Genomic DNA, 13,120 nt, shown 5'->3' with positions numbered 1-13,120 from the left:
CTTATAGAATATTTGTCCTTTTGCAACTGACTAATTTCACTCAGCATGATGCCTTCCAGATTCCTCCATGTTATGAAATGATTCAGTTTCATCATTGTTCTTTATCTGTAGTACTCCATTGTGTGAATATACCATAATTTATTTATCCATTCATCTGTTGATGGGCACCTTGGTTACTTCCATCTTTTTGCTATTGTAAACAGTGCTGCAGTGAACATGGGTGTGCATATATCTGTTTGTGTAAAGGCTCTTATTTCTCTAGAATGTATTCCAAGGAGTGGGATTGCTGGATCATATGATAGTTCTATTTCTAGCTTTTTAAAAAAGTGCCAAATCAATTTCAAAAGTGGTTGTACCATTTTACATTCCCACCAGCAGTGTATAGTGTTCTAGACTCTCCACATCCTCTCCAATATTTATTTATTTTGTATTTTTTAGATTAATGCCAGCCTTGTTGGAGTGACATGGAACCTCATTGTAGTTTTGGTTTGCATTTCTCTAATGGCAAATGATCGTGAGCATTTCCTCATGTATCTGTTAGTTCCCTGAATTTCTTCTTTAGTGAAGTGCCTGTTCATATCTTTTGCCCATTTTTTAATTGGGTTGTTTGTCTTTTTTAGTTGAGTTTTTGCATATCATGTAGATTTTAGAGATCAGGCACTGATCAGAAATGTCATAGTTAAAAACTTTTTCCCAGTCTGTAGGTAAATCTGTTTACTCTTTTGGTGAAGTTGTTGGGTGAGCTTATGCGTTTGATTTTTAGGAGCTCCCAGTTATCTAGTTTCTTTTCTGCATTGTTGATGATGTTTTGTATACTGTTTATGCCATGTATGAGGGCTCCTAACATAGTCCCTATTTTTTCTTCTACGATTTTTATCATTTTAGATTTTATATTTAGGTCTTTGATCCACTTTGAGTTAGTTTTTGTGTGTTACATAAGGTATGGGTCTTGTTTCATTTTTTGGCAGATGGATATCCAGTTATGCCAGCACCAAGTGTTAAAAGACTATCTTTTCTTCATTTAACTGACTTTGGGCCTTTGTCAAGTATCAACTGCTCATATGTGGATGGATTTATGTCTGGATTCTCAATTCTGTTCCATTGTTCTATATATCTGTTGTTGTACCAATACCAGGCTGTTTCAACTACTGTGGGGTTATAATAGGTTCTAAAATCAGTAGATTGAGGCCTCCCACTTTGTTCTTATTTTTCAGTAATGCTTTACTTATCTGGGGCCTCTTTCCCTTCCATATGAAGTTGGTGATTTCTTTCTCCAACTCATTAAAAAATGTCATTGGAATTTGGATCAGAATTGCATTGTATCTATAGATGGCTTTTGGTAGAATAGACCTTTTTTCAATGTTAAGTGTTCCTATCCATGAGCAATGTTTGTTTTTCCACTTATGTAGGTCTTTTTTGTTTTCTTGCAGTAGTGTCTTGTAGTTTTCTATGTATAAGTCTTTTACATCTCTAGTTAGATTTATTCCTAAGTATTTTATCTTCTTGGGGGCTACTGTAAATGGTATTGATTTGGTGATTTCCTCTTCGATGTTCTTTTTGTTGGTGTAGAGGAATCCAATTGATTTTTGTATGTTTATCTGCTGCACTCTTCTATTAGTTTCAGTAGATTTCTGGAGTATTCCTTAGGCTTTTCTGTGTATAAGATCATGTCATCTGCAAATGGAGATACTTTTACATCTTCCTTGCCAATGTGAATTCCCTTTATTTCTTTATCTAGCCTAATTGCTCTGGCTAGGACCTCCAGCACAATGTTGAATAAGAGTGGTGATAAAGGGCGTCCTTGTTTGGTTTCCCGTCTCAAGGGGAATGCTTTCAGACTCTCCATTTAGGATGATGTTGGCTCTTGGCTTTGTATAAATTCCCTTTATTATGTTGAGGAATTTTCCTTCTATTCTTATTTTGCTGAGAGTTTCTATCATGAATGGGTATTGAACTTTGTCAATGCCTTTTGTGCATCAATTGATAGAATCATGTGGTTCTTGTCTTTTGTTTTAATTATATGATGGGTTACATTAGTTGTTTTTCTAATGCTGAACCATCCCTGCATACCTGATATGAATCTCACTCGGAATTATTTTTTTGTTTTGTTGTTGAATTCTGTTGGCTAAAATTTTGTTAAGGATTTTTGCATCTAAGTTCATGAGGATTATATGTTTGTAATTTTCTTTTTTTGTGGTGCCTTTACCTGGTGTTGGTATCAGGGATATGCTGGTTTCATAGAATGCGTTTGGGAGTATTCCGTCCTTTTCTATGTTCTGAAATACCTTTAGTAGTAGTGGTGTTCATTCTTCTCTGAAAGTTTGGTAGAACTCTGCAGTGAAGCCGTCCGGGCCAGGGCTTTTTTTTGTTGGGAGTTTTTTGATTACCTTTTCAACCTCTTCTTTTGTTATGGGTCTATTTAGTTGTTCTACTTCTGTTTGTGTTAGTTTAGGTGACAACTTCAGTCTTTTCCCTGTTTATCATGATGTTGCATACTGGCCCAGTTTGAGGATTGTTGTTTTCTTTATGTTGAGGTGTAATCCATACAAAAGGCTGTAATCTTTGATATTCATCAGTAAGTGCTTCAAGTCCTCTTCAGTTTCTGCAAGCAAGGCTGTGTCATCTGCATGTCACAGGTTGTTAATGAGTGTTCCTTCAGTCCTAACGCCCCATTCTTCTTCATATACTCTGCCTCCTTGGATTATTTGCTCAGCATATGGGTTGAATAAGTACGGTGAAAGGTTACTACGATGACTTTAAACCACTCAGTATTACCTTGTTCATTTCAAATGACTACCTCTTGGGCTGTATACACGTTCCACATGAGCACAATTAAGTGTTCTGGAAATCCCATTCTTCTCAATGTTGCCCATAAGTTGCTATGATCCACACAGTCAAATGCCTTTGTGTAGTCAATAAAACACAGGTAAACATCTTTCTGGTATTCTCTACTTTCAGCCAAGATCCGTCTGATACTAGCAATGATTGTCCCTTGTTCCACATCCACTTCTGAATCTGGCATAAATTTCTGGCAGTTCCTTATAGATATACTGCTGGAACTGTTTTTGAATTATCTTCGCAAAATTACACTTGCATGTGACATTAATGTATTTTTCAATAATTTCATCATTCTGTTGGATCATCTTTCTTCGGAATTGGCATGTATGTGGACCTCTTCCAGTTGGTTGGCCAAGAAGCTGTCTTCCAAATTTCTTGGCATAGATGAGTGAGCATTTCTAGCATCGTATCTGTTTGTTGAGACATCTTAGTTGGTATTCCTTCAATTCCTGGAGCCTTGTTTCTCACCAGTGCCTTCAGTGCTTCTTGGACTTCTTCTTTCAATACCACTGCTTCTTGATCATATGCTACCTCCTGAAATGGTTGAATGGTTTGGTATGGTGACTCTGTGTATTCCTTCCATTATCTTTTGATGCTTCCCAGGTCATTCAATATTTTGCTCATAGACTCCTTCAAGATTGCAACTGGAAGCTTGGATTTTTTTCTTCAGTTCTTTCAGCTTCAGAAATGCTAAGCATGTCGTCCCCTCCAGGTTTTTTTCACATTTCATTATAATACTTCACTTTGTTTTCTCAGCCTGTCCTTTGAAATCTTCTGTTCAGCTCATTTACGTGATCATTTCTTCCTTTCGCTTTAGCTATTCTGTGTTCAAGAGTAAGTTCCATTGTCTCTTCTGACATCCGTTTTGATGTTTTCTTTCTTTCTTGTCTTTTTAATAACTGTTTTGCTTTTTTCATGTATGATGTTCTTTGTCATCCCACAAGTCATCTGGTCTTGGGTCATTAAGGTTCAGTGCATTAAATCTATTCTTGAGATGGTCTCCAGATTCAGGTGGGATATACTCAAGGTCATATTTTGGCTCTTGTGGACTCATTTTAATTTTTTTCAGCTTTAACTTGAACTTGCATATGAGCAATTGCCGGTCTGCTCCTAAGCCAGCCCCTGTCCTTGTTCTAACTGATATTGAGGCTTTCCATTGTCTCTTTCCACAGATGTAGTTGATTTGATTCCTGTGTTTTCCATTCAGTGAGGTCCAACTGTATAGTTGCCGTTTATGTTGGTGAAAAAATGTGTTTGCAATGAAGAAGTCATTGGTCTTGCAAAATTCTGTCATGCAATCTCCTGCATCATTTCTATTACCAAGGTCATATTTTCCAACTATAGATTCTTCTTCTTTGTTTCCAACTTTCTCATTCCAGTCACCAGTAATTGTCAATACATCTTGATTTCATCAATAGGTGGTATGTATTTTTTAATTTAAGTGGTATTTATTGCTTTTTCACTAGAGTGTATATTCTCTAAAGTGCTAGAATGTAGCAGATGCTTAGGTAATTGATTGTTGACTCAATAACTGAATAAATGCATGAACTAATGAATCAGTACCGATTTTTATAAACTGTGGAACATGAAGGTAAAGATGTCCTCCTGTCTGCAGCAAAGGCTGCCGATCCACCACGGTGCTGGTACAGATTCACCGTACAGGGTGGGCCTGGCTGGTATCATCCTAATGGCCCCCAATTCCAGAAGGTCTGTTCTAGAGAAATGCTAGTACTAAAGTTCTGGGGTTAGATTGCTTACAGCTTCCTCCTCCCCCCAAAATTCAATCTACTTTAAAATAGAGGAAAAACTGCACTGGCCCTTCATTTCATCACAACCTTAAAATAGCAAAAGGAAACTTAAATTTACTCAGAATTTATACTGCACTGTGTATCAGCAAATTTGCAGTAAATGAAAAGGCAGTCCCTAAAAGAGAACCAGCTGCCAAGATGTGGATGCTTTTGACTTGGAGCTCTTCTAGATGTAGGTAATGAAACAAAATGATAAATACAGGAGCTACCAGTTAATGGAGAGAGAGAGAAAGAGCGTGCGAGTGTGTGTGTGTGGGGGGGGGGTGGTGGTGGTGATTTCTCATGCTCATTACAAGCCTTATAGATCAGATCACATTTTCCTGACATTTCTCTGGTGAGAAACTGTGAAGCTCAGAGTTAAGTATCTTCCCCAGAGTGGCATACAGATGATCTCCAGGCGTGTCTGTGCTTTACCTCCTCCGCAGCAGCAGAGGAGGCATGGGCCTCTGTAGATGCAGGCACATGGGTGCAGAAATCTAATGGAAACTGCTGATTGATTGGGGAAGGAACCAGAGAATTTGCTCACAGTCAGGTCACAAGAACATCCAGGAGCAGGCATCCAGGGTTTGAGGCTCTACCCTTTCACTTACAAGCTGTCCCTTCACACAAGTTCACTATCTGTAGAAATGAAATGCAGATATAATATTGCTAGATAAACGAATATTAAGAAATGAAAGTGTAATGTTGTCTGATACTGGTGAATATTTTTAGTGAGTGTTTAGTGATATAGGTGGGCAAACCAGGACATAAATATTTGAGGATATAACCTTGGAGTCAACTGTTATATGATGTATTTTCCTTGCTCCATTGGAAGCACATCTTTATGCTATTCCTAAATTTGCAAAATTGTAAAAGCCATATGGGCCGATGAAGCTACCTTTGCTGACCAGTGTGCAGGGTCCAGAACCTGAGGTTTGCTCAGACAAAGGACAACATAGAAAGAAACTGTTATTTGAGTGTGTCCAGTGAGAGAAGAATGGCTCTATTCAGTTTTTAAATATTGGCTTTAAGTCTGTTCCAATGACAGAGAATCCCTGATTTATCTCTAGAAACTGACAGCTGTGCTTTTGTTTTTATACAAACCAGTGCTTTTGGCTGCCCATATTCAGACATGAACTTGAAAAAGGAGGCAACACTTATGATCATCTCAGAGAACAAACACGTGAAAATTTGGATTAGACTCCTCACATTCAGAATCGAAAAACCTCGGTAGTTTGAATTTCAGTGGAAAACATGAAAAGGTGACCAGCCAGCCCAGGTAAGAAACTTTTTGAAAGTGTGAACCAGAAAATAAACCACATAGAACAGTAAAAGAACCAATCTGTATTTCTCAAATAATTATTTTTATTTCTGGATATTATTATGTTTACTGGGGCAGAGAATTCATCTAAGCCTTGGTCTTTTGATCTTCATTTTTACAATATTTTCTATTGCTTCCTCCTCAAAAATTGGAATTTTCCTCTTTCTGAATGTATGTATTGTATGTAAGCAATAGAAAGACTATCTCATCTGTAAGATTCTATGATTCCCTTTTCTCTTTAAAAGCCTTTTTTGTTCTTTAGACTCATCTCCTAGCTGGTACCTCTTTTGGCACATGGACAGATATTTGTCTTAGTTATGCTGAGATTTCCTCTCTTATCTGTTACTTGTCTCTTGTCAGCTTTAATCCAGATGTACCTCACAGAAGGTTTCTTCTTGCTCTAAATACTTTCCATTTGATTTGTTGATAACACATCATCCTTTTTTTTCCTAAATGTTAACTTATGATTTGAAGTATCAGTTTTTATTTACATATGATTTTCCCTAAGGAGCTGTAAATACAGCCTTATTTGACATATTTTTAACACCTTTTCTCCAAAGAGCTCCATTAAAAAAAAACTATAAACATGTGAGAATCTAACATGAGGTAAAGAATTGGAGATCAGACAGAGACTGAGCCCAAAAGCTGGGCAGAGGGTGAGAAGCAGGTGGTTTTAACACCACACTGTAGGCAGAAGGCAGTCACGTTCAACCGTGAAGGACTCTAGAGCCTCCTTGTGCGAGCTTCAAAGGAGCTGCTGCTGAGGGGCTGCCGTTCCTCCAACACCTTAGAACTTTCTTTTTCTCTCAGCCAGTGTAAAATGGAAGTGCACACGCCTCTCTGTGGATGAGGAGTTTCAGCTATAACACCTCTGTCCCAACAAGAATCCCAAGGATATCCCCAGGGGTCTCTTCTTTGGGAGGATGTGGCTCACAGGATACTCCTATCACATGGATTTTACATCCAAGATTGTGTGCATTTTTTTTCCATGCAGATGTTACATAGCACTTGGGTGACATTTCATTTTTGTCAGATAGCGTCTATTTTTCACTTTGACGGCTCCACACATGGCCGTGTGGGTCAGCTCTCCTCTGTTTGGCGTTATCTATTTCCTGTGAGTACGCATGCCTCTATTTTTGTAGCTGCATCTTGCGTTTTCATCATTGGTTATACACCCACTCCTCTTGTTGAAACTTCACAGGGTCTAGTTGTTCTTTTCTGCTATTTCACACCCACACTGTTTACAATTTTAAGTAGTTGAGAGCTTGAACAGCCTTTCCATTTACTGGTGGGGGAAGAATTTTTTCCCTTTTTTTTTTTTTTTCAAAAACTGTTTCCGAAGCAACAGTGTTTATTTACTTATTCCAGAATTATAGAGACCGGTGCATCTGTTTTCCCTTATTCTTTTTGCTATATTCTGTTGTCATTTTTTTTTTTCAAATAAAATCCAGCCAGTCTTTCTAGTAAACATTTTAGACATTCATCTTTAATGTCAAATGTCAGAGACACGAAACAGAACTTTGAACTGCTTTAAAATGATTTCATTGTGGTATACTCTCAGAGGTTAGCTAAGCCTTTCATTCCCAGCAAATGCAAATACAGACTCCTTTTTCTTTAGCTCCTTTTCAGAATATCAATATATTATATATACTATACTGAAATTATATACTGAAATTATATATATTCATATATAAGTAATATTGAAAAATTTCAATATATTATTGAAATTTTCAATATATTATTGTGTGCTTTATCATTTTGAAAGGGCTTTGCACTGAAATATGTGAGGTAAGCATAATTAGTACAGATGAAAAGAAAAAGTACACCCTGTTAGCTGATAATTGAGCAGAAAAAAGTCACAGCTGCTCCTATCCTGCTAAGCCCTACTGCATGTCTATGCAGAACTGTGTCGGTAACTTTGGGGGTTTAACCCTTTAGCCTGCTTTTGCTTCCAGATCTCAGGATCAAAGCCATCCTCATGCTCCACTCCCTATCTGCTTTTTTTCTTTTTGGACAAATTGTAACAATAACCTTTGGATAAATAGTATTGGCAGCATTATCTGCTTTGGCTCTACCCCTGTCTCCTTGACATCCTGTTCCTGGTTTTGAGTTACAGGGTGAGGAAATGGAGAGAAAAAGGAAACCAACAAGGAACAATCCGTAGGCCAATGGTGAGCAGACGGAAGATACTTCATCTCTTCTCACTGCTTACTTGTAGTTATTGCCTGGGCTGCATTTCCTCTAGCCTTTGCACTTGAAAGCACAAGGTATCAAATACAGGTGGAGGTGGATATCTAAGTCCCGTCTCCTCTTTCCTGCATCTTGAGGAGAAATACTTTTAATGTGGTTTATGGTCAAGGACAGCAGTGGGTTTAAATTAGAGAGAATTAGAGCCACAATGTCTGTGGGCCTCCGGCCAATCCTCCCATCACTGAGCACTAGACAGGCCTTTGACATTTCTTACAGAGGCAGCACTTCCACCGTAGAATTGCAGGCTTCCTGAAATCCAAGTGCAAAATACAAAATTAGCCTTTATTTGACACCCTTCCAAAGTTAATTAGTAACCTTGTCTCTTTTTAAACTGCATCCCAATTTTGTAATTATTTTTATGAAGTATGTTTGTTCATATACTCATCTTTGTAGAGGAAGGTGTTATCAGTATATTTTAAGTATCCACTGTATGATTTAATAGTAGAGATAGTGTGTTTATGTTCACAGTTTTTAGCAGAGGGTCAAGTTTTAAATCTGAGTAGATTATATGCTGCTAGATGTTTGTAAGATTCATTTTCTTAACAGTAAGATACATATGTTATATGAACTTTAAGGAGTCAGATTCATAATATGTCACCGTTACTGAAAAGCTGGAGCCCTTGTGGCAAAGTGGTCAAGAGCTCAGGCTTCTAACCAAAAGGCCAACAGTTTGAATCCACTAGCTGCTCCTTGGAAACCCTATGGGATAGTTCTACTCTGTTCTGTAGGGTCGCTATGAGTCAGAATCGACTCAACGGCACACAGCAACAGCAACTGAAAAGCTGTGTTAACAGAATAAATAATATTATATTCATGAGTATTAGTATTATATTCATTATATTAGGTGGGTGGCAGATGGCCTTATGCTTGATGCACTCCAGGGAGGAAAATACCTTTAATTTATGTAACAGTTCTTATTTGCACATACATTACTTTTGAACTTCCCATAATTTTGTGATTTACGTAAAGCAGCCATTATTGTCATAATCATACTGCCATTTATTACAGAGGAAGACTTAAAGAGACCTCACAAGTAGCTCCCCCAAGTGTCTGTCAGTTTGTCATACTGTGGGGGCTTGCGTGTTGCTCTGATGCTGGAAGCTATGCTACCAGTATTCAGATAACAGCAGGATCACCCATGGCGGACAGATTTCAGCTGAGCTTCCAGACTAAGACAGACTAGGAAGAAGGACCCGGCAGGCTACTTCTGAAAAGCATTAGCCAGTGAAAACCTTATGGATGGCAGCAGAACACTGTCTGGTATAGTGCCAGATGATGAGTCCCTCAGGTTGGAAGGCACTCAAAAGACGGCTGGGGAAGAGCTGCCTCCTCAAAGTAGAGTCGACTTTAATGATGTGGATGGAGTAAAGCTTTCAGGACCTTCATTTGCTGATGTGGCATAACTCAAAATGAGAAGAAACAACTGCAAACATCCATAAATAATCAGAATGTACAAAGTATGAATCTAGAAAAATTGGAATTCGTTAAAAATGAAATGGAACATAAACATCGATATCCTAGGCATTTTTGAGCTGAAATGGACTGGTATTGGCCATTTTGAATCAGACAATCATATAGTCTACTATGCTGGGGATAACAACTTGAAGAGGAATGGTGTTGCATTCATCATCAAAAAGAACAATTCAAGATCTATCCTGAAGTACGGCACTGTCAGTGATAGGATAATATCCATACTCCTACAAGGAAGACCAGTTAATACAACTATTATTCAAATTTACGCACCAACCACTAAGGCCAAAGATGCAGAAACTGAAGATTTTTACCAGCTTCTGCAGTCTGAAATTCATTGAACATGCAATCAGGATGCACTGATAATTACTGGTGATTGGAACGTGAAAGTTAGAAACAAGGAAAAAGGATCGGTAGTTGGAAAATACAGCCTCGGTGACAGAAACAATGCCAGAGATTGAATGATAGAATTTTGCGAGACCAATGACTTCTTCATTGCAAATACCTTCTTTCACCAGCATAAACAGTGACTATACACATGAACCTCACCAGATGGAACACACAGAATCAAACTGACTACATTTGTGGAAGGAGATGATGGAAAAGCTCAATATCATCACTCCGAACAAAGCCAAGGGCTGACTGAAAAGACCATCAATTGCTTATATGCAAGTTCAAGCTAAAACTGAAGGAAATCAGAAGAAGTCCATGAGAGCCAAAATATGACCTTGAGTATATCCCACCTGAATTTAGAGACCATCTCAAGAATAGATTTGACACATTGAACACTAGTGACCAAAGACCAGACAAGTTGTGGAATGACATCAAGGACATCATCCATGAAGAAAGCAAGAGGTCACTGAAAAGACAGAAAAGAAAGAAAAGACCAAGATGGATGTCAGAGAAGACTCTGAAACTTGCTCTTGAGCATCGAGCAGCTAAAGCAAAAGGAAGAATTAATGAAGTAAAAGAACTGAACAGAAGATTTCAAAAGGTGGCTCGGAAAGACAAAGTAAAGTATTATAATGACGTGCAAAGAGCTGAAGATAGAAAACCAAAAGGGAAGAACATGCTTGTTGTTTCTCAAGCTGAAAGAACTGAAGAAAAAATTCAAGTCTTGAGTTGCAATATTTTTGATGGGTAATTAAACGATGGGGAATTTTCTATGGGGAATTAAACGATGCAGAGGCATCAAAAGAAGATGGAAGAAATACACAGTCATTATACCAAAAAGAATTAGTCGATATTCAACCATTTCAAGAGGTAGTGTATGATCAGGAACTGATGGTACTGAAGAAAGAAGTCCAAGCTGTACTGAAGGCATTGGTAAAAAAACAAGGCTCCAGGAATTGATGGAATATCAGTTGAAATGTTTCAACAAACGGAGGCAGTGCTGGAAGTGCTCACTCATCTATGCCAAGAAATATGGAAGACAGCTTCCTGGCCAACTGACTGGAAGAGATCCATATTTATGCCTATTCCCAAGAAAGGTGATCCAACCGAATAAGGAATATATAGAACAATGCCATTAATATCACACGCAAGTAAAATTTTGCTGAAGATTATTCAAAAATGGCTACAGCAGTATATCGACAGGGAACTTCCAGAAATTCAGGCCGGTTTCAGGAGAGGACTTGGAACCAGGAATATCATTGCTGATGTCAGGTAGATCCTGGCTGAAAGCGGAGAATACCAGAAGGATGCTTATCTGTGTTTTATTGACTATGCAAAGGCATTCAACTGTGTGTATCATGACAAATTATGCATACCATTGCAGAGAATGGGAATTCCGGAACACTTAATTGTGCTTATGAGGTACCTGTACATAGATCAAGAGGCAGTTTTTCAAACAGAACAAGAGGATACTGAGTGGTTTAAAGTCAGGAAAAGTGCATGTCAGGGTTGTATCCTTTCATCATACCTATTCAATCTGTATGCTGAACAAATAATCTGAGAAGCTGGACTATATGAAGAACAGGACATCAGGATTGGAGGAAGATTCACTAACAACCTGCGTTACGCAGATGACACAATTTTGCTTGCTGAAAGTGAAAAGGACTTGAAGCAGTTACTAATGAAGATCAAAGACTACAGCCTTCAGTGTGGATTGCACCTCAACATAAAGAAAACAAAAATTGTCACAACTGGACCAATGAGCAACACTGTGATAAATGGAGAAAAGGTTGAAGTTGTCAAGGATTTCATTTTACTTGGATCCACAATCAACAGCCATGGAAGCAGCAGTCAAGAAATCAAACACGGAGGCGGGCCAAGATGGTGGAATAGCCAGATGCTTCCGGCGAATCCCTCTTACAACAAAGACCCAGAAAATCAAGTGAAACGATTTTGTTTATGACAAGCTAGGAGCCCTATAGGGTTGCTATGAGTCAGAATCGACTCGAAAGCAACAGGTTTGTTTTTTTGGTTTAGGAGCCCTGAACAGCAAAGGCAAACTTATAGAATGGACTGAGCTGCAGGGGGAGGGAGAGTCAGTTCAGAAGCAGAGAGGAGTTCCCGGACCTCAATCACTGCTATCCCTCAGACACCATTCCCAGGAACAGCTGCAGCAGCTGGTAGTAGTGTTCGACTGCAGTTTCCTCAGGAAGAAGCAGCCAGCCTCACAGTGTACGCACACCTCTGGACCCAGAAAAGAAAGACACTTTCGGCACAAGCTAAGTATTTGCGTATATTTTACCGCCTCTCCCAAGCCAGCTTCGGTGGCTGTTGATTTCCCTGGGCCTGAGATAGGCCCAATTTAGTGCCCTGAGCCATGCTCCCCAGCTTGAAGAAGGAATAAATTCGCAACTGGGGGAAAAGATAATTTGCCAGCTCCACTAAACTGGGAAGCTCAGGACAGAAGCGGCTCCTGTCCAGGCATAAATGGTCTTCAGGCTTTGAATACTGTTCCCCTCTGCATAGATCTGTGTGGGCCTATTTCAGGGGAATAGGCCCGTGCTGGCAGACTACAACTGTTTAAGCACTGTAATGGAGAGGTGGGTGTTTGATATTTGACACTGCTTTGCCTATTAAACAGGGTCCTTACCTACCCACATCAGGGGCCTGAGGACTGGTGGCTCCACTCAGGTCACCCAGCCATCCGCTACAAGGGTCCAAGGATAACTGCTACCTCCCAGTCCTTACAACCAAAAGCACTGATTGCCCATGGTCCATCTGCAGAACCCACCCACCTGTACACACTAGGGAACAAGGACGTGCTTTCGTCAGAGACATTCGGGGGATGGTTCTCAGCCACCCGCTTGTTCAGAGCATGACTAACACCCGTGCCCCTCTATGACTGTAGGACAAAGCCTGTACTACACGCTTAATGACCTGGACACTTGAGCTGAATCCAAACAAAAAAAGGGAATGGAATCCTAAGCTCATATACCTGATAAAAGCTCTGGTCTTCTGGTAACAGGACATCAGAGCTCCAAAGGCAAAAATAATCAAGCTA

At 39.2% G+C, this 13,120-nt stretch overlaps 1 protein-coding gene across 1 annotated transcript in view; it reads left to right on the top strand.

The window, feature by feature from the left end:
• Nucleotides 1–13,120, top strand: part of L3MBTL4 (L3MBTL histone methyl-lysine binding protein 4) — a 710,419-nt gene that overhangs the window by 475,359 nt on the left and 221,940 nt on the right. Inside the window, 3 exon segments of the mRNA XM_049900533.1 lie at nucleotides 5,733–5,782; nucleotides 5,785–5,820; nucleotides 5,823–5,904. Coding sequence (XP_049756490.1) covers nucleotides 5,733–5,782; nucleotides 5,785–5,820; nucleotides 5,823–5,904 — 168 coding nt within the window.

The sequence above is a fragment of the Elephas maximus genome, chromosome 11 (assembly GCF_024166365.1).
Source record: "Elephas maximus indicus isolate mEleMax1 chromosome 11, mEleMax1 primary haplotype, whole genome shotgun sequence".
Taxonomy (NCBI): domain Eukaryota; kingdom Metazoa; phylum Chordata; class Mammalia; order Proboscidea; family Elephantidae; genus Elephas; species Elephas maximus.
This window is presented reverse-complemented; position numbering and strand designations above follow the sequence as displayed.